Source organism: Tinamus guttatus, unplaced genomic scaffold, assembly GCF_059628265.1.
Source record: "Tinamus guttatus ecotype Peru unplaced genomic scaffold, ASM5962826v1 Tinamus_guttatus_pri_ptg000240l, whole genome shotgun sequence".
Classification (NCBI taxonomy): Eukaryota; Metazoa; Chordata; class Aves; order Tinamiformes; family Tinamidae; genus Tinamus; species Tinamus guttatus.
In genome coordinates this window covers 9333927-9356723 of record NW_028288774.1, presented here as the reverse complement: position 1 = coordinate 9356723, position 22797 = coordinate 9333927, and the positions used below count along the sequence as shown (strand labels likewise).

The window sequence follows — 22797 nt, the reverse complement described above, 5'->3', positions numbered from 1 at the left end:
GTCTCCCTTAGAAGCTGAGAACTCAAGGGATTTGCCACAGTGTGTGTCTTCAGGGAAATGGCAAATATTGCTTCAGGGATTATACTGTGCTAAATATTTTACAGTTGTCTATGGTTAGAGTCTTGTGGGACTCTAAAATCAGCAAAACTCTTCAAGTTTCAGACATTCTTCTACAGAAAGAAGTAGATTTTAAAAAAATGTAATGCTCTGTCAGAAACTTAAAATGACTCCATCTGCCAGGTGATAGTCTTGGAAATATCTTTAGAATAAAATAGTAGTTTATTCCCTTATTGCTTAAAGACAAAGGTATAGCTCCATGTGGGTTCTTTGCATTTCCAGTGTGCATGACTGACCATTTCAGCAGCAGCTCTCCTGATCTTTAATTGACAACTGTTTTGTTTTCTAATAACACATTTAAAAAGTTAAAAAATGTAGTGTGAGTTCAAATGCCTATGTTTCCAAAATAAGAATTTCTCATAGGCTCTTGAGTTGAGCAAGAGTGACATATATAATAGGATTGCATTCAAGAGAGTAAATTAGTTTGAGGTGGACTTTTCTACCTTGCTGCTGTGGTGGGAGAGATTCTCAGCTTACAAGAGAGTTGCTGTTTCACGTTGGTGATCTTTTGAAATTTTACTTAGGGTGAAGTGATAGTTCTTAATTGAATGCATCTCTCTTTAAACCTCGCACTAGTGCTGACCTTTAACCTTAAAACAGAATGAGGATAGAAGTTTTTACAGTGTCAATTTATCTACTCTGATTGTGTTGGTTAAAGAGCAGTGATCTTAGATGTCAGATATTTTACAGCAGAGAACAAATTCTTAATTTTCAGTACTGATTAATTTCTCTGCTTGACAGTGCCTCGAATTTTGTTTGATGGCTGGACTTACCAAGACTTTGAAAGTGTTTTTGCCAGTGAGGATGAGATAGAAGAGCTTTCCAGTAATATGGTTCTGCTAGCCAAGGTAACAAGACTTAACAAATGCTTTTAAAACACTGCAGGTTAATTATTGGTTTCTTTTGTTAAGTAGGTATTCCGACTTGCAGTGTTTTTGTATTAATCAAAACTAAATTTGATGCAGGATAATTCATAGTGTATTCCAGAATATGTACAGTTCCTATAAATATGAAGTGTAAAAATACTCCAGTATAACCATCCACCTAAAGTAACTTATCCATCTTAAATGAAGCCACATAAATTTATCAGCATAGCCTTACTAAGATATTATGTTCTGCTGTACTAATTACTTTTGTCAGTTATAAAGAATGGCTGATTAAACTTGTGTTAGCTCACAGATTAAGCATCACTGAGACAATAGTGGATACCTGAAACTTCTTATGGAGGTCAGACTTTCCTTTCTTCCTTTTAAAAAATTTAAGTATGGACTATTTTGTTTTAGTTTTGTTGTTGTTTTTCGTTTTTTTTTTTTTTTTTTTGGTAAGCTGACAAAAGGTCACTGGTGCAGTGAGTGCTGTGTCCTTGTACTGCAGGAATAACTTTAGGCTCAATATGCTAGCCTTAGTGAGCCAATTTTAGTAACAAATACAAATCATTGGGTACTTGTTACTGCACACTTTGCTCAGATAATCAAATTTCTTTAAAATGTTAAGAGGCTGTGGCAGGGAGAAAGAAAGTTTCCTTTAAGGAATGGTTGTTTTTTTGCCCAGGTGTTCTGGGGAGCTCCTTAAAGACTTTAGAACTATGTATGTAAAGATCTAGGCAATTTGTGCCCAGAAGACATTTAACCTCAGTGATTGGTTCATGAAATCTTTCCTAATTACTATTATAGTAAGTGTTCTCACTTGTTACAGGATGTAAAGAAAACTTAATATTGCAGAGCAAGTGGGTGAACAGATCAACTGAATCCTTTCTTAACATTCAAATTTACTACATCAATTTTAGGTCTTCTGTGTAGCAGTTGGCCTCTTAAAAAATGGATCCTCTGGTCCAACAGTATCCTTGATTGTGCTAAACATTGGCTGTCCCAAGAAAGATTAGTTGTGTGAAATGATTGAAATCAATCCTATGGTGTTTCTGCATTCCAAAGTTAGTATTTACATTTTTAGACTGAATTCCTGATGAGTTGCTTCCCTATGCGTGTGTATATAAATCTATGCCATGTGCCTTGCTTAAAAACCAGCTTTCATTAATAGCTATTTTTTCTGTATCTGATACTAGCTTATCCTGTGAGAGGAGAAGTCAAGGACAACTAATGGAAATTAATTTTAAATTTGCATATTTCTTGAATACTTCGAATTCTTCCTGAAATACTGCATAAAAGTAAAGATAAAGCTGTGCAATAGCGTAAACGTGTTTAATCTAAATACTGCAAGAAAGTAAAGTAATTGTGTGCTTCTTTAATGTATTATCTTTGATACCAGTGTAACAAAGTGAGCGTGGTGATTAACTCTTGGATTTTTTTAGAAAGAAAATTTTGATGGTTTTGTAGTTGAAGTTTGGAGTCAGCTGGGAAATCGGAAGCAAACGTAAGTATAACTCTTAAGATGCATTTGCTTTAAAAAAAATATTTTAAAGTATTGCTTTAAAGCTTAATTTGCCCACATTGTTTTGGATTTGTTGTTCTCTATAAACAATATACAATTCTTTCTAGGATAACTGAAACTAGCTGCTCTTGTTCATAAACAGGTATTTTTCCAGATTGTTTCTGACAACTGGTTTGTGTGCTCAGCTCTGAATCTATTTGAGTCTTCTAAAATGACCAGCAAGGTGGTTTAAACAAATAGCAACTGCTTGATAACTGCAAGTGACTAGTTGGCTGCCAAGGTAGATTATTGTATCTTTTATACTTACTGTAGTTTGATTAAAAAGATACTTTTCCTTTTAGTTAACTTGCATTCATGTAAGGTGGACTGTATTGCTGTAACTTTAATAGCTATTGAAGACTAATTTAAGCAGTAACAGAAAAATGCTGTTTTGCACATGACACACAATTAGACTAAGGCAAACATCTTAATTAGCTCCATGGTATATTTACTTGTGATGTGGTAAGAATGTTGTTCTTTTTCCCAACAGTAATGGTTCCCAACAGTGCTTGTCCCATCCAGTTCCGTAAGAAGTGGCTGTGCTAAATAGGGTAATGCTGTGTAGTGCTGGTAGGGTCCTCGTAAAGACCAGAATCCTTTTGGAGGCAAGGAAGCAAAGTATAGAATGAGAAGCACCCCTAACGAATTCATAGAATCATAGAATGGTTAAGGGTGGAAGGGACCTCTAGAGGTCATCTAGTCCAACCCCCTCTGCACACGCAGGGTCACCTAGAGCGTGTGGCACAGGATTATGTCTAAGCAGGTTTTGAAGATCTCCAGAGAAGGAGATTCCATAACCTCTCTTGGCAACCTGTTCCAGTGCTCTGTCACCCTCACTGTTAAGAAATTTTTCCTGAAGTTCCTGTGGAACTTTTGGTGTTTCAGTTTGTGGTCATTATCTCTAGGAATTCAGTGTCTCCTAGTTTATACTACTACACAGGGATAGGAAGTACTTTGGGTGACTTAAGAGAAAGAGAGGATTGTGCCAGTAGAAAAGAAAGGTAACTGCCTCCTTTGCTTTGAGTCAGTAATGTTTATTGTACACAGCCACACGTAAACCAGACCTCAGGATTATAATTGAAAGCTTTAAAGCAGATGTTTGGCGGAAAGTCCTGAGCAGGAGCTGAAGTTATTAACTGTAGATCATCTTCCCCTTCAGCATCTGTTCTAAGTGCTTACTTCCATCTGTGCTTTTTCTTTCCTTTATTGTTGCTTCAGTGCTTATGTTGCAAAGTGTCTTGCAGTGGGCTTGTGTCCTCAAGAGGCAAGTATTCTGAATGAGACTTGTCTATGCAGCAATCTGAAGCTGTAACTACTGTTTGCAAGCCTGCGTGTATAGAATAACAGTTCTTCAAGCATTATGAAAGGAAGAGATGAATATCATTAAAATTGTCTTGTGACACATTGGTAAGCTACGTGGACCAGTGTCTTCATTCTGAGAACTTCAGTAATGACTGACAAACTGACTTATCTACCTGGAAACCGATTTGTTTGACCAGTGTCACAGGACACCTCGTTATCTCCATTTTTAGATCAAGCAGATGCTGTGTGCAGCTATAAGAGCAGCAGAATTAAACACATCCAGGCCCTTAGTGAGCCTTTTTTAAATTAAATTTAAATTGCATTTTGAGTGTTTTGTTTTGGGATCTGTTAATTTCCCTTCAAGCAGCAGAGTTATTTCTGAAAAATGGGTTATCATAGAATGCCTTTTGCCTCTTGCTTGTTTTTACCAAAAATAGAATAGCTCATGACCTCTTCAGCCCACAGAGTGGCAGTATTGTAACATGATTGCTATACAACCCTTTGCTCATGTTGTGTATCTCTGAAATTACAAATGTTAGTTGTAAAACATTTTCTTAATATTAGATAGGTGGGGAACAGCTGAACTGGCAGGTGTGCCCACACAGAGGTGAACCCTAATCTTCTTGAGATACAAGACTTGGATAGCACATTGGTTGTGTATGTTCCAGTTAAAGCATCTCTCTTAGCTGCTGGGTACATAGTGTAAGCTTTGCTGATTCAGATCCTTCAAGGTCAAACATCTGCACATAGCTTAAACCTACCCCTAGGTAAGTGAACAAAAGATTGTAATGGTGCTCATAGGAAGAGATGGTGTTTGACTTCAAATTACTCCCAGAGCTTTCTGACAGTACAAGGAGACCTGCCTAGCTAATGGGATTTATTCTTACCTTTTTAGCGTAAATGTCTTTTAAAGGAGTGTTTGTTTTATTTGCTTCCCCCTCCGCCCCCTAGAAATTATGTGAGCTTAGGACTACTTGTTTAAGCAGCCAGCATTACGCTATGGAGAAAACATAGATTTGCAAAAATAACTGCAGAGATGCTGCAGCTGTCAGCTTTCTTATGACATCACAGAACAAACTGAAATTCTATGAGATTTTGCTTTTGCATAAGATTGGTGCTGTGGATTTGTAAGCAGAAAATAGTCATTGTGGTTTTCATTTTTTTTAACTTAAAGTGGATATTTATCTATTAAGTTAATAATTAATGAAGTGGCACTTGATTATGTTAATGTATCCTTTTGTGAATCTGTTTTAAGGGGAAAGCTGTGGAAATGTTCCTGTTCTTTATACAGCAGCATTGTGAAGAGCCATGAGCCTGTCAAGGGCACTATCTTAGTGGTGATAGAATACAGTACAGATTTCTTTAATCAGACTTGAAGTGACTAGAGAGTAAGATCTGCTTGTGGGATACTTTTGCCTGGGAAACTGCCTCATTTACAGTCATGAAACTTCTTCCTTTTTTTTTCCCCCCTATAACACTGGGAGCCTTTTCTATGTTCCAACCTTGAAATCAGTGTCCACTATCTTTTGAAGACAATGTAGAGGGAGGCTTTTTCGCAGAAGTATTGCAATATGTCATAAACTACTGGTGCAGGTGAGGCTATAAAAGAACATGAAAAACTGCAAGTTAGTCTTTGAACACACTATTTAATGGAGTAATGATTTAAGTGCTACATATCAGAATCAGAAAGCTGATTTAATTGTAGTTGAAGCTCTTGTCTCAGATTTTAATATGCCTTAGGATGCTTTGTATGCATCAGGGTGCATACAATGGTATTAGGCACTTATATTTATTCTATCTGAAGAATTTGAATAGTCTTGAGATGTGCATAGGGAAGTGGGGAGTATGGAGCTTATACTGACCAATTTAGGCTACTGTAAGGGTCTAATGCAGATACTTTGAAGTACTCTACCTCTTTCCTATGACTTATTTGAACATAAACTTGTATTTTTTTTCTACCCATATCATACTGAAGTCAAATTAATAGCATTTAGTTGATGCTGCCTCCTCATAAGCTGACAATCGTTGCAAGTGGTACACAGTGCAAAAAGATGTTACTCATCTTCCTATTGCTTCTTTTAACATATAAGAAATGAGTCTCCTACAGCAGAGTCTAATCTGGCCAAAATACCCAATGCGTGATACCTTAATTCAGTTCTTCCCCTCCCCTACCAGAGGCCTATGTCATGTAGTCAGGTATGAATGAGCTCATCAGAATCTCACAGCACCCATAAAAGTGCCTGCGTTATTCTGATGAGTCTGGCACTACCTGACAGATGGCACTACTGTCACATAGAAACTATCTGTAAAACATAGTTTTCCTTGCCACATGCTGCAAACATTTGACATCATGCAAAATATGACCTTCAGACATCTTATTAATGTCGGTAGGAGTACAAGAGCAAATTCTTTTCCTGGCAGATCTATCATCCATGCCAGTCCCTGAAAAATTAATCTATTAATCAAAGATTTGCTATAATTCACTCCAGTTTCCTGGTATTAACTAGGCAATGAAATGGCACAAAAGGGCAATCTCTTCTCAAAGTAGATGGCTTTATTCTGCCTGATTTTCTTGACAAGACATAAATTTGGGGGAGTAGTGACTTTCAGCTTAAGCAATAAAATGGCTGAAGCTGGAAACTTGCAGGGTTCTGAAGGGTCACATAACTGGAGAGCATGATATAACAATGAGATGTATCTTCTGTGTAGCTTTCGAAGTATATTGGCAGGTCACTCGTGTGTCTTGAAGTAAGCTAAAGTGTCACCTTGCAATAGTTGTTTTTTCTGACACTGTTATTAGTGTCAGAAAATAAGTTGTAAAAAAATTAACTTTGGTAAAAAAAAAAAAAAAAAAAAAAAAAAATTGAAAATTTGCATACTTTGTAAGGGATGAAATGCTTTGGAATCATGAACATTTGGAAAATGTTGTATGATAGTGATAATAGAAGGCCTGACAGTAGGATTGATGTAAACCTTAATTAGCTGGTGATAGAGTCTTAAAGCTGCCAATATTTTAGTAGCTGCTCTAAAGTTAACTTCAGCTGGTGAAATCTGGGGTAAATATTTAAGCCTTTTCAGGAAGGCTGTTTTTTGCTACTTTTCTGCACCTCATAATTTTTAAAATATCAGTGTTTTTTCTTTCAAAATTGCCACTAGTAATATGGGAAAATGTTGTGTTAAAACGCTGGAAAGCACTGTTGGGAGATATGGTAAAGTTTTAATAGCACACAATAAATGACCATCCTTCTATTGCTGTTTTGTGAAGAGGGGAAGAGTGCACATTTGATTTACATACTGTCTTGGCTGATAAATAAAAGTGAGCCTAAATGAAGTCTTTAGGTACTAACCATTAATCCTGTCTAATTTACCTTAAAAGTCTTTGGGGCCTAGAGACCTAGCTCAACCAGTTAGTGAACATTTGCTAAGCTAAGTTTCTTGAGCAAGAATTTACAGCTGTTTTGCTAACTTCTTTCTTCCTGACCTGCTGTAAGCTGAAGTGAATTAATTTTTGGTCAGAGATATACTGCTTGGGTTTGTCAGGGGAAGAGAGGAAGTAGAAGTTGTTTTGATGGAGTATGAAGCAGAGGGAGAAGGGGGGGAAAAAAAACAAAAACAACAACAAAAAAACAACTTAGGTTGTAGTCCCATTTTCTATTCAAAAAATAAAAACAATAATCTAATCTGCTTTCTTCTGTTTCTCAGGATGGAGATTTCTGTCCTTTATTTACAGTTGCAGCCTGTGGTTCTATGTGTTAGGCCCTTCCAAATTTAAAAAGTGACTGCTTTTGTGCACACATCTTTACCTGTGCTAGCAAGCAGCCACTAACTTGTGTTACAACGGGAAGGGAAAACCTTATGTTTAATACTCGCTTGTCTATTTATTTTTTCTCCCCCTCCCCTTGCCCTTTTCTCTCTAAGTGATTCAAAATAACCCCAATGCATTCCTTATGCTGCAAATATTGCTATTTGGATAGAATTTCAGGAGATGAGGCAGATATGCAATACTGGATTGAGGTTGTGAGGAATGGCATTGTTTTTAAATGAAAAAAATAGCTGATAATTCCTTTCCGTCCCTCTGTGTTACATTTTTCTTGCTTTTTGTCACTCCAGTTTTGTGTATTGTAGAGGTTCCAAAGCTCCTAGAGCTAAAAAAGGCAGTCAGGCAGAGAAGAGAGGTTTTGCTGATGAAGAGTGCAGAACAATCTCAACACCAGAAGAATTGATTCTTGGGTCAAATTCGTCTTTTAAATGCTATCTCTGACTTCTAATAAGGAGTGCGTTTGTATTTCAGTTCCAGCAAAATTATTTAAAAGGTCACCTAACCATGAGACTTTTCTCAGTAGGAAAGAAGGTTTACTTAGGTTTAATACTGATTGTAGTTTTTCATAGGACTATGACATATGGGAGCTATGATGTGTGTATTGGAGCTGATGAGTGTTTGGTGTTGTAATTCTTGAATGCCTTTGTATAAAAAAAGGATTCTTTGCTGCAACTGATTTGTCTGAATAGTGACACTGTTAATGTGGAAAGCATATGATAGAGAATGGGAAGAAAAGCTATTATTTCACAAATAGCAACATAAATAAGAATGGTAGAAATACATGTTGCAGACCAAAAGCTGATACTTGTAATCTCATGTTTCCACCTTGTTTGAGCAATATAGGTGGCAGGCTGTGATATTTCATTGATAGGATCTGTTCAGTGCAGCCAGGTCTCAAACTGTAAGTGTAAAATATTGATGGCACTAGGGCTGTAATAAAGCTTGCTTTGTTTGTTTGCCAGGATTTAAGATCAATGTTTTTTGTAGCCCTCTTAGTTTTAATCAGGAATGAAACTGTTTGGGGGGAAAATCGAAAGTATTTGGTTGCCTTCTGAATAGTGTCTACTTTGTGCAAGTCAGTCATTCCCATGGTGAGTCTCTGATCCCCAAAGAATATCTCTGGGTATGATAACTGACTTGAAGGGCATTATAGCACCAGATTTTGTTTCTCTGGGTTCAGATCAAACCCAGTATAAAAAAAGTAGCATGTGTTTATAGTGTGAATTGAAGGTAGTGTTAGACTCCTCTTGAAATAGGAATAGACGTTACTTTTTGTTTCTGCAATCGGTCCCTGAAGGATTTACTTTTAATGTCATCCATCAATTGAGGAAAAGTAGAAGTAGTTTTCATGAGAATGTTGGAGTTCATTTTACCATTGAAATATTTAGAATATGTATATGAAAATAGCTTTTTGGCAAATCTTTATATTGTGAATTGAAGATGATACTTCTAGGTATGGCATTGTCAGGCACTTACTTTGTAGCTATATGCTAATGTATTAAGAAACAAAAGGATTATGCATAGCAAAGAAAAAAAATTTTTTTGTAAATACAGGGTCCAGAAATACTTGGAAGAGTGCATGCCTAGCTGTAAAAGCATCTTTACAAATTCTCAGATTTTGCGTGTAGTAGTACTGTGGCAACCTGAATCTATTCAACTGCTGTTAGTTTTAGAACAGCATGTGGTTTTAGTAATTCATGTTTTATATTGAATGTGTACCTCAATGATTGCCCTTTTCTGGTAAGATAAACTAGTTTTACATGCTAACCATGCATGATTAAGTTAAAATAAACCTAGAAAGCGTTTAACTGCATGTTGGTAGTTAAGTCACTAGTTACAATTAACTAAGACATTTTTGGCAGTTTAGTGTTCTTCCTTCTAGAAGGGGGTAAACCCTGATCAATCTGCCTCAAGTCTTTCTGCTGTGGTCATTCTCTAGCAACTTTTTGGATCATCTGTAGGTGCCTTCCTACTATTATCACCTTGTTTGTGTCAATATAGCAACATTTTTACTGCCTGTTCCCCTAACAATATATTTATATTTCAGGGAGCTGATTCACTTGCTCACTCACCTTTCTGAAGCTCTGCATGAAGCACAACTTAAACTCATCCTGGTCATCCCTCCTGCAGTTGCAGCAGGGTGAGTATTCCTATTTATATGGCAGAGTACAGATGAGAAACACTTTCCTGTTCAATATTCAATAAATTCAATGCTTTGTTTATAGGTACATGGTTTTAATGAGTGGGAAATTACTCGAGCTTGATCAGTGGTCATGTCTTCCTGCATGCCACGCTGAATACTAACTGTGTTTATTTGTATACACCTTCTAACTTTTGATCTCAAAATAATATGCAGAGGTACTTCTTATTGGGGTGTTAGCCCAAAACGTCTAGTGAACATTCTAGAGCACAAGAGAAGAAATAAGTGTGAAAATTAATGATTTTATGCAGTCTTTTTAACTTCTTGGCAATAGAGTAGCATAAAATCTTTCAGAGCCTCTAGGCACAACTTCAGCTATGATGGATAATGGCTTGTTCTTTAAGCAAGCAAGGCAGAGCTACTGGAAGGAATTATCTATAATACGGCTGTGTTTATTTCTGTTTTGACTTGGTAATTCATATATCCAGAAAATGCATTAGGAGGATAATATTTAGAAATATTAATGATTTTGTTTGTTTGTGCAATGATTTGAATCTGATGAATATGCCTATTTCATGTTCTTCTGGTTCAATAGCAGTTGTTATCTTTCAGTATATATGGTAGAGAAATACTTGCTGGGGGGAGGGGGGAGTACCTATGGAAGATTGATATGCAGTTACATGGAAGGAATTCCATGTAAACTGTGCAGCCCTATAAAATTGCCTAGCTTGTGTTCTGAGGAGGTTTTTATCTGTCACCCTGGACTCCCTGTTTTCACCTCGACCTACGGATTTTTATGTTTTCATATCACATTTTGTGACATAGTACTGGTGGAGGAATATTGCAATTCTACTGCACTACAGCATTAAAAGCATAGACCCTCAGGATCCTCTCAGGACAACCCTAGACTTATGCAGGTGTTACTTTTTCTCTAAACTTTATGTGGCTGGTTCCCTTTTCTCTGTGCTCTGTGTTTTTTTGTGGTCTCCCTACATCTGAATACACATCCTATATGCCTGAGGCAGTTTGGAAACTTGTTACACTCCAAATCATATCACACACTGTGTAAGTGGAGCCATCAACTTATTGTTAGTTCGGTTAATGTTTTAGTTGTCTAGTAGTCTAAGCTGTCTAATACAAAAAAGTCTTAAAATAATTGTTAATATAATTGTCTTCCTGCTTTCTACCTCTTCTGGTATTCTTCCAGTGTTACTCTTGATCCTAGACTTGCATTGCAGTATTCCTCAAGCAGAAATCTTCAATATCTAGAGGTCTTTGCCAGGAACAGTGCGACACTCATGGCAGAGATTTCTTCCCACTTGATACTGGGGTCTTTGTGGGGATCTTTTACCTGTCATTCTGTTGTAAAATTATTTTCTTTCTTTTCATTGATTCCCAGCTGAAGGTTGAAGGGTAGTCTGTCTTGACCTCAAACCTTTGATCACAAAGGGCTACTGGCTGTTGTACAGTGTCTTTAGGTCTGTCAGATCTTTCCCACGTGTGATAATTTATACCTTTATCCCACAGATGAGACAATCACTTCGTCACTAGGTAATTGTAAAGTTAAATCCAGTTCAGACTAAGACTAGAGAAGGCTTTTGTAGCTGAACCACAAGTTTTGATTATCGCCGTATGAAGTGCTAGCATGCTTCCATTAATCGAAAGTGTTTGGTGCAGGGTGGTATTAAAGCATCATACAAAAGAGTAATAACCTCAAAGCTTATTTAAAAATGGAGACATGGATATTAAATCCTGGCTCACAAGATGACCTTTGACATTGGCAGACCATGAATAATCTAATTTCTTGCAGATTTGTCTGGAAAATTTCAGGCTGTATGCCTCAACCTCACATTCATGCTGAGTTATGATAATAAAAATGTTATGAGATCCCTTTTGCTTTGGTTAAGTGAAAAATAATGATAAATAACTAGGTCTTCAGTTCTGTCTATAGCTTACTTCAATCTGTCATGCTGGAATAAAATTCCCTCCTGACCTTTCCTCATTCTAATTAATGATTCTTTTTTTTAAAGACACTTTCTGTTGCTGTTAACTGTAGTTACACAAAAAGTAAGGAAGAACACTTAAAACATTTTACTAAAACCCTTTATCAATCACTTCATCACACATACTTTTTAAAATGTTAATGCATGCTCTGGTAGAACTTCAGTAATTACTGTAAGTGGTAGTTAGTGAAGTGCAATCACTCCTTTTGGTGGTGGGGAGAAGGCAGAGAAAAATTACAAAACATAAAATGCCTATTGGTGATTGTACCTATTGCCATTAGCAGGTTCAGTTTCACACCCAGAGGGATTCAAGACTCTTTTTCTTTTAGTTACATGGATCTCTATGGTCTATTTTTTTTTTTTTTTCCTAGAGCCTGAAATGGGGAATTGAAGGCACCACATTTGTCTTCTAGGTTCTCTAAGGCTGTTTTGCCTTGACCAGATTTTGCTTTATTTATAGTAAATAGTTATGTTTTTCAGGGCTGCTTAGAACAACTCAGTGAGTTTTGGGCCATGTGTTGCAATTGCTGTTACTGCTGTTGTGAATATTGAAATGTGCTACCCATTTACTCAAGAAATTGTTAATCAGTTAAGTCCTAAAATATACACAATGTCTGAGAATGCTTTAAAGTTTAGAAATGTGTTGTATTTATTTATATCCACAGCAGAATCCTGAAAACTTGTTTCTGCCTGCCTTTACTTTTAGATAGCAGCTGTGCTTGAAAACTTAGCTTTATAGGATAACAGGGCTTCTGCTGAAATGTGCTTCCCATTGGGTATTAAATATCTCATGTTATCAGATTTTTTGAAAATCACTTTGGATTTTAATACTTAAACATGATTGAAGGTGCTTTAATGCATTTTATATCCTTTATTTGTTGGAATCACTATAGACTGTTAATCAAAAATATGGCAAAAGGCAGCGAAGTACCATCAAGAATCATATAATATTTTAGAGTTCAGTAACTGGCAAAAGACTGATAAAGGAGACATGAGCTATATGTCAATTACCCTTCTCAGCTAGGATCTTAAGGGCTGAAGTATTGTTTCTTTTGTGTTCTACCGTGATTAATATTTAAAGAGAAAGCATAGCAAAATGTAAGCAGTTTATTTAGGAATTTGTAATTTATATTTCTTTCTTAACTGTTAAGATGAAAACAGTCTGGCAGCAAGCACATTATGAAAAGAGACACCTTTAAGAGCTGGAAATACTGTTTTGCTTATACAAAAAGAGTCTGAAAAATGCAGCTTTGTGCATGAGATCAGTTGTATGATGCAGGAAGGGAACCTACTAGATTGTCTATTTAACTTCTCAAAGGCAGCTCTTGCTGATAACCTATGCTAAGTGAGAATGAATCCCCTAGCTGAAGCTTGTGTCTATAACTCAAGGATTCTGAAAAGCCTTTGCCCTTTGTTTTACTTGAAGTTGTAGGCTCAGGGAAAACCTCTCTTGAAGGAAAAAAATGCAGATCACTACTTTTAAATGTTTACAGCACTGTCCACAGGCAGTTCTGCTGGCACAATCTGAAGGTGGAAACATATGTAGCGGGACCAGGGATCTCTTTAGTGAGTTTGCTGCCAGAGAAAATACATATAGAGCTATCATACTGGCAAACAGATTAGGATAGCTAGTATTTTTTCCCATGTAATCTCCAGGAATTGTATGGTTTTCCCACAAACGTATGCAATGTGTAAAAGAAAGAGCAAGAAGCAAAATCATGACATAAGAGTACATGTTCCTCTTTGGGATGTTAGGCTTGTGGTCATGCCAGTCGAGGAGAGATAGCAGGATTGCTGAATTATGTAAATGGTTTCTAGCACAGATGGTTTGTGGAAGACTTCAAGCCTGTCTTTCAACAGATTGTCTCAAAATATTAGGGAATGTTTAAAGCTTCTAACATACATGGGTGTACATATAAACTATGGGAGTACCATACTGGAAACAGCGGTGAGTGGCCAGGTTAATCTCCCTGTTAATCACCAAATGATTGGCAATGTCGGTAACTCAATTTTTGCTGACTGATCATGGGCTTGATAAAATTCCTGGCATAAGTATATGGAACTTAGCACTGTTTTTATCATATTTATAACATATATGTTTAATTTTAGTGATGGAACTGATTCAGTGATTAATATACTGCAGTAACTATACTGATCAAAGCTTTGTGTGGATGCTTTTATGTTGGTGTGTACCACAAGTCCCTTTCTCAATAGGGTAACTGTGTTCAGTGCTTGCTATCTTGTTATGCTGCATTATGACTACATTATGCTTGCTATCTTGTTGTGATGATACTAGTTTCTTTTTTGTTTTTTTTTCTTTCTTTTGGAGACTAGCCTTAAAAAAAAAAAAGGCAGATAAATATGGATATTGCTTAGGGGTTAAAGAAACTGTTGAAAAAAAAAAAAGTTGGGAAAGGAGACCTGAAATTTGACTGTGTCTGTTCTGCTATGTCTGTAAATCAAAGGAATGGAGGTAGTTATTTTTGTTTTTTACTGCTTATATGCTTTAGGATATGTATGCATTTCCATAAGCAAAAAGTGAGGCTTTGAATCTGAATAGTAGTTCTTGCTTGTAGATTAACTGAATTTTAACTGACTGGATAATTATATATTTTGCTCAGGTTCAGTAATGGTTTTATGCTTAGTGGTTCCCAGTTACTTTGAAGGAAAAGAATGGGTAAAGAAAAATCTTAAGTTTTTTAGACGTGATGTCATCAGGAAGAATATCAATAATTCTCCTGTTTCCTGCTGTCTTGAGAGAGAGCAAAGGCAGCTGAATGCTTGCAGGAGTTGCAGATAGGATGTTGTCTTTCCAACAACAGGTTCCTAGGTTGTATAACTAGGGCATTTCTGGCTTCCGTAGTTTATTACTGCTATTGAGCATATGGCATAACAGTGTCAAGGATCAGCTTTGTAGACATTAAGTCATTAAAACCTGTTATTTTCACTAAACAGTGTTAAATAACTTGGTATTTGCAGACATGTTGTTAGTGGTCGCTTGCTTGGATGTTTATTGTCCCCTGGGGTAGAGTTCTATGCACAAACAAGCAGTAAAAATGGCATGGGCTGTATCACTGACTGTAATATAACACTATGCTCTTTAGTTACATATTGATGGTTAAGGCACACATCAAGCAGTGCATATCCTATGTGATGGACATCCTTTTACAGCACCTGCCAGCAGGCAAATAAAAGACAGTAGCTGCTGCTTAAATAGCAAGTGATTCTTTATCCCTTGAAGTTTTATGGTATCTGTAAGTGGGATAAAGTAAAATATCAAGTAAACTAGTGAAATTTTCAACTTTTATTTGATGTGCGATGGGAAACTTTTTTGTCTTTTAAAAAGAGGATCATACTTATACTAAGAACTTGTGTTGTCATGCTTTGAATGTATAAGAAAGCCACAGAAGCCTCTGTTACTTTCTTAAAGAGTCTTCCAGTTACAGATAGAAGGCATCAGTATAGATACTGTTAAAGGATCAATTACTGCTTTTCTGGAAAAAGAAGTTGATTTAAAATCTGTATTTTTTTGAATTTTATATGTATGTCTTCTAGGAATTAAAAGGCTGTGGAAGAAAAAAAAATCTAAAAATAGATTGTTGCAATTCTTCAAGAAGCCCCAAACAGGAGGGAGCATTCATGTGGTCTCATAAATAGTATTAGCATGCTAGACTAGTTATAGTTAATGAATTCTTGGTTTAAATATTGCTATATAAAGTAGTAGATGTTATTACCCATGTCTTACTAACATGCTTTCATGCTTTCAGAGTAAAGCAGAGGTCATTGAGCAGTACGTTTTTGTTTAGCCTTAGCTGACTTTAGCCTTAATGGTAGTTAGAATTATTGACAAGAATGATGCACGTTGTGAACAAGTCATTGAAGCTTTCATTTCCCTTTGAAGGAAGTTCTTGAAAATGCTATTACTAAGAAATTGCACACAGTTTGCTGTTGATGTGTTGTGATACATGCCTCTGGTCTATCTAAGTAATATTTAAACATACTTGTCTCTAACATACTCTTAACCACAGTTTTCCGATCTGGAAGCATTAGTGTATGTGTAAGGCATATTTCCCTGTTGCTTCTAAAACAAAAGTTCTCTGTATGAATTTGATGCAAGTGCCCAGCTATCTCAAAATAGTGCACTCTGCAGGTGGATGCAGGCGGGCTGGGATGACATTTCAAGCAGTATGCATTAGAATCACAGAACGCTTAAGGTTGGAAGGGACCTCTAGAGGTCATCTAGTCCAACCCCCCTACACCCCCCTCACCTAGAGCACGTGGCACAGGACTGCATCCAAGCAGGTTTTGAAGATCTCCAGAGAAGGAGACTCCACAACCTCTCTGGGCAGCCTCTTCCAGTGCTCTGTCACCCTCACTGTTAAGAAATTTTTCCGTAAGTTCCCATGGAACTTTTGATGTTTCAGTTTGTGGCCATTTCCTCTAGTTCTGTTGGTGGCCACCAGTGAAAAGAGGCCGGCCCCATCCTCCTCACTGCCTCCCTTGAGGTACTTATAGACACTGATCAGGTCCCCTCTCAGCCTTCTCCAGGCTGAACAGGCCCAGCTCCCTCAGCCTCTCCTCATGATAATTTTTTCTTTATTCAGCTTGGAATAAAAGGACAAAAATACTCTTCCTGTGTGATAAAGGAGTCATAGTTCAGTACTAGAAAAAAGCTTTTGATAGCAAAACACTATTAAAAACACCTAGAAAAACTGTTGTCTCCTTATCGGAAGCATTTTTCAAGACAGATTAAACAAACTGTGAGTGATTGCTTGAATAATTCTCAGTCCTTCTTTTGGACAGATGATTAGATTATAGTTGGAGGTTCTCCAAGCCTTAGCAAAACTAGTGTTTTTCCATATGCATTTCAAACTTGATGCGACACATCTACATGGCAGTCTGCACAAGGAAAAAGAGGAGAGCAACACGTGTATTCATTTCTATGGGTGTCGGTGTTAATCCTCCACAAATGCCTGTTCTGCAGAATAGCACAAGGAAGCTCTGTTGTGCAACTTTCTCCCTCCCTCCTGCGGGAGGAGGAAGCAAATGATTATTACACCTTCCTCAGTTTTTCTTGCAGTGGCAGAGCTCTGGGTTGCTCCTTATCCCCTTATGCAGGTGTTACACCTGGGACTTGGACTAGCTTGGGACTTTTTTAATGGCTGCTTTTCTAGGCTTTATTAAGTCTCCTGACATTTGAGGAAAGCCAGAAATACATAGAAGTTTCTTTGAGTTATGATTTAAAAAAAAAAAAAAAAAGTGGTTGTAGTGGCAGAACACTGCAAAAGAAAGGAGGCAGTTGAAGATATTCGTATCAGATTTTGGTATTCTGTTCTTAAATTGAGACTTTCAGAGGTATGCTTTTAGCCTCAGTGAATTAAAATGATGATTCCAAAATCATGTCTACAGCTTTGAAGAAGTTAAATTTATAATCTGATTTGAGGTTTTCGGTTGTCTTTAAATAACACAACATGCTTATGACAAAACATGTGCTTGCTTTCCTCCCTCTGAGCAGTTTATCACATTTGTATGTTAAGCCCAGAATCTTAGTGTCTTTTTTGCTTCCCATTCACTCCTAGCTAAGTGCGGTTATGTCCCAACTGTTGCTTTTAACTGCTGCTTATGCTTACTGATGATGATTTCTTGTTTGATAGAGGAGAAAAATTGAAAATCAAAGGACTCTTTGCATTTCAAAAGTTGGAAGCCTTAGAATTTGATAACTCATTTGTGATATGCTATGGCTAACTGTTTTTGAAACACTACATTTTTTGAAAGCAATGGCAAGTTGTCGGGGAATATATTTGTTTTACAAAATACGAGATGCATGAGGAGATGTGGGACTTCCGGGAAATCTGAAAATAACTCAAGATCAATTACTTTATCACTGTTCTTGGAGCAGGGAGATTCATAAAGTCTTCAGTGTTTTACTATGATTCAGCTGTTTTCCTCTCTTGCTCCAATGTGCTTTGGATTTAAGCCATCAAAGAGAATGCCTTTTATGTCCGATTGGCTCTTAGTTTTATTTTGAGAATCTTCATTGTGGTATGCCTGCTGTTAGAAGAACTGGATCTGTTGACCTTCCTGAACAATGTCAGGAAGACTGCTCTAAACTGCTTTTGTTTTAGTTCTGTCTTTGTAGTGGAGAGCATATGGGGCTGAACCTGAATTTCTATTTATTTTTGCTCTGAAAAGACTTATTTTTTTCTCTGAAAAAATTTGAAACTGCATTCTTCATTTGTTGAACAATAAGGCTTGCTATAGCGATGTGAATGCATGGAATTAATCTGACATTTTTTAGGAGATCCCCATGAAAGAGACAGAAGACCTTTACTTTAGTTCACATTTTTGTATTTTTGAAAATATTCCTAGTTATCTTCACTAGCTTTCAATGCAAATGTGGGTCATAGTTCCCATTTTCTAACTGGTCAAGAGTTATTACTGCTTTTGTCATTTTCTCTTTTCGTATACACGCATCTATTTATCACAAGGATTTGAATGGCTGTGCATTAATATACAGACACTTCTTGTAAATGAATACACTCTGCCTCTAGATAGCAGCTATTAAATTTCTCAGCATCAGTCAAAAGTTTAATTGGAGAGACAGTTTCAACTTCAGCTACAGCAATTTGTGTTTAGCTGTTGCTTCATGTATGTGTTTCTTTAAAGTTGTGAAAGAGGTTACCAAATTATCATTGAACACTGCTCATGCTGTAAATTAGCTTAATCTCTTGTTTGGCACGTTGCTTTTTTGAAAATTACCCACTGATTAATTCAGTGCCTTCAGCTATCATAAACACCTTTGACTGTTAGGTGGTGACCTCCTGGCTCTTCAAAAGATCAGACGCTTGGAATTACAGATTTACAATTTATTTATAAACTGTTTATCAACTCTGTATCCCATCTTTGCGGACCTTTGTGGATAAAATTTTTTTTACCTACAAAAATTTTTTGCCTTTTGAGAATTTTTACCTGAGAAAGGGTGGGTATAATAATTTCTTTGGGAATGGAGAAACTGTAGTTATGGCAAAATAAGGCATTGCCTTATTAAAAATGACACTTCTGGTGGAGTAGAAAGGAAGGATAAACCCCTTTTAGAGCAGTCTTCTCTATGCTTTGTCTCCTGTTCATGAAGAGATCTCAATGTGTGAGAGGGTTTTCCTCCTTAGGAACACTGGTTTTCTGACTGTTCAGAGTAGGTATCTGTTTATTTGTGATTTGCGTTTGTTGTGGTAATTCATTGTCTCTTATATTTCACTATAAAATTTATGAATCAAGATCCAGCTTTATGTAAGGGAAAATCTTAGAATTATTCTGGATCTAAACTGGCCAAAAGGAATATAAAATGGGTTTGGGAGATGGGGGAAGGAACCCCAATTTTTGAAGCAAATTGTCTTTTTAAGATATTCTTGTTAAAATTTAAATTATTACCATCTTTGTGCTAAACTTAATATCTCCTAAGATAAATGCAAGAAGAAAATATTCCAATAATACACATCTGTCAAACTTCCAGGGAAAGTTAGATCAGTTGTTAAGCAGCTGGATCCAGAGATGACTGAAAAGTAGGGCTTACAGTTTTGTCAAAACATCCTGCAAAGCAGAAGTTGAGAGCTTCATGTCCTTCCATGGATTGTGGATTGTGCTATAATGTTGTTTTGTTACCTGGTGGTTAGTAACCACCTGTAACTTGCTAATGAAACAAGTGCAGTTAAATTTGTAACCGACTGTCTTTTTTTTTTTTTTTTTTTTTAGAAAGTAGGCTTTGAAGAGAGCATATTAAAGCTGCTGCAATCTTGGCAAATAATGCATATTGGATTGTTAGTCCTCATTGGTTTCATGAAATGCATGCTAGTTTTGCTTTTATTGCTCTCGCTTGAAAGTCTCAGGAACCCAAGTGACTTGTCTCTCTTCAAAATTTTGAATGTACTGTATGCTCCTCACTCAAAATACTGCAAGCATCCCTGGCATTAGATGTTCATGTTTGAATGTGTAAAAGTGTATAAGTGTGTGTGTCTATATATATATATATATATATATAAAAGTCTGCAGCCTTCTCTTACATAAACTAAAGATTTGCTAGGTATGTGCTGTATGTTTTTTCAGTCTTTAAACTTTTGCTTCTCCAAAATTATTTTTTTCAGCTCTTCAGTTTTTTATTTCTGGCTGCAGAGTACACTGCAGATGTGAAGGACTGTGTCAAGTAGCTTCAGCCCTTTTTTTTCTAGAGTTGCTGTACAGTGAAAGTAACCGGAATCTATTTATTACTCCTATTTAAAACTTTTTAAGATAGCAGTGAAAATCAGTTCCGTTATTCTGCTGTGCATTTTGAGGAAGATGAGTGGCAGAGAAAAGAACTGAAGCTTATTAGCAGCTGTTTTCCCCCCTTACTTTGCACTTCCACATCATAAGTGGGAAATGTATGTGATAGAAAATTGCTTGCTAACCTCCCAGTTTCCTGGCTCAAAGGATGCCACAACCAACAGGTATTTTGCATCTGTGGCAAAGGATATGGGCAATTTAGTCTCATCTGTCATCTTTCAAAGTTGTTGCTGTTTTGTCACAAATATAATCGCCCTGCTGTAACTTTGTATATGTGAAATAGTATACTTCTGGGTCTACTATTTTAGCAGGTGTACCACTTTTCTTAGAAAAAAGCTTGCCAGGATATGGAGGATACGCTGATGTATCAAGAGATTTTTGAAGTTGGCTCAATGCATGAAATTCAGCCCTGGAGAAGGCATAGAGATGATTCTCAAGTGGACTGTATAGACTAGCTGACTTGTGTAATTGTTTTTATGGCATCCTAGAGAACCTGTAAAATGCACGTGATGGTTCACAGGAATAAGACTGAGATATGGGTCTATACTGAGGAGAATGGAAACTAGGTAAGGAATGACTACTTGTAGGTGAATGTTACAAGGGAAAAATTAATGACCTCTTCCAATTACAGTAAACCAGCTGTACCACGCTTAGAGCCATTCCCCTTGGGTTTTGTTTCTTCCCTGTATAAAGGCTTGAAGTATAGATCTGCCAGTCAGGTCTCTTTACAAATTGGGTTCTCTTAAAGCAAATTTGGATGCTTGTTAATTATCTCATTATCTCAGCTACATCTGTGTGTTTGTGGATTCTTTTCTTTCTCCCCTGTGCTAACTCTAACTTTCCTTGTGCTTGCTGCTGTCTGTTGGGCTGCCAGCTCAATACAGCATAGCTCTGACTGCAGTTGTCAAAAGTTCAATGTGTTTGGTATAGGACTGAGGGATGCCTTGAGGGGAACAAATCTCAGAGGTAAGTGGCTTTTTAAAGGCTATGCTTCACTCTATAAAATGAATGCAGCCATACTCTGGCTGCAGTCCCATGTGTTGAAACAGGTATGTGTCAGCTTTTGAATTCCCACCAGGAAGGATCATTAAAATTTGTAGGTCAGCCAACACAGGACAGAGGAGGTGGTGGAATGTTTTCTTCCCCATGCCTAGCACTTGCAGCACTATAAAATCTAAGCCAGAAGCCTTTGAAGAATTAGTGCATAAGTTTCAGTGTGATGTTGGAAAATTCTGCTTAAAAAATAAATTAATATTTTAATCTTTGCAAAGAGGAATTAGCCTACATCTGCTGTGTTAGTGTTTTTTAAATCAAGTTCATATTCTCCCTGGTACAGGCTTGTTTTGCATGATATTTTGCTGTTGGACCATGACTTGCCTGGGCATTAAGCCCTGGCATGAGAGGCGCTGAAACAGTTTGGAAATGAGGAGAACCAAATGGTGACACAGTGGATGTTCATTTATGCATAGTCTTGCTTAAATGACTCCTCTAAAGAGACCAAAGTAGTGGGGACAGCCGTGAGAGCAGTTGACCTCCCCATAGAGGGAAACAGTGAATACAGTAGCAAGCAGTGTAAGACAGTTTATTTGCTCTTCAGGTTGCCTGGTGTTGTCAGCCAGATGCTATTTTTTTCCACATAAATTTCACTTGTATATTTAAGTTATTCAAAAAATACAGTGTAAACAGTGTGTATTGACCTGCCAGCGTGCCTTGGCCCTGACCTGGAATAGTTTCTGGAAGAAGGAACAGCAGTTTCCAGGCTTGTTTGACCCTAGGTGTCAGATAGAGGATGTTATGCTTGCTATTGAGGACAGGTAATTGGTGGCACTTTCTCCTTCTTGACTTCTGCTACTGATTTAAACCAGATGGGCCACACATAATTAGTTTGGCTTCATAAAAACTCTGACTATTCCAGGACAAGAACAGATCCTATATTTCTCCCTATTTGGAGACTGGGTAATGCAAAGACTACAGCTGGAATGGGATATGTATATTAAGGAAATGCCAGCTGTTAATGTTTTGCCAAAAATTCATTTGGTACATGAATACAGTTGTGTTTTCTGATCAGAACGCAGCAATTTTTTACTTGTCAGTCAGTTATTTGCAATCCTTTTGGTGATATGAGACTTTAATGTTTTGTGGAGTGACCTCTCCTAGTACTTTCTCATTGTGGTTCTAAAGCACTTAGTTGAAATGTTCTTAGCTAACAAGCTGACTGGACTTTGTACGTGTGTGTATGGTTGCTTTTTTTTTAATAGCCACCCTCGTCTAATCTGAGAAATTGGTAAAGAAGTTTTTACTGTTAAGAAATTTTGAGCAAGATCTGGAATGCTAATAACAGCAGGGAAAATAAGACTTGTGGTTTTTCTTGAAGCACTTGATTGAGATATTTTTGTATTTTGAATTGTGATCTTTTTAGTCAACAACTGACAGCCACTATCTCTGAAGGCATCTGAATCTTTAAAATTTCCCTCATAACATTACTGCTGCAGTTGAAAGCAGAGCATAAGGAGAGGAGCAGAGTTTGAGTTTTGCTTTTCTGAATGTAAGCAAGCTACTAAACTGAACAATAGAAAATAGTATTGAAAGATGGTTTTTTTCTAAGGTAAAATAAATGCGACTAAATGCGACTTCTGATAAAGACGAAGGTGATCTTAAAACCTCTGCAACTC

General features: G+C 36.9%; 1 protein-coding gene across 2 annotated transcripts in view; it reads left to right on the top strand.

The window, feature by feature from the left end:
• CHID1 (chitinase domain containing 1) overlaps positions 1-22797 on the top strand; it is an 87073-nt gene that overhangs the window by 5784 nt on the left and 58492 nt on the right. For both annotated transcript variants that reach the window (XM_088525826.1, XM_088525825.1), the window contains 3 exons: positions 859-965; positions 2426-2487; positions 9714-9806. In XM_088525826.1, coding sequence (XP_088381952.1) covers positions 859-965; positions 2426-2487; positions 9714-9806 — 262 coding nt within the window. The remainder of the gene's footprint in view (positions 1-858; positions 966-2425; positions 2488-9713; positions 9807-22797) is intronic.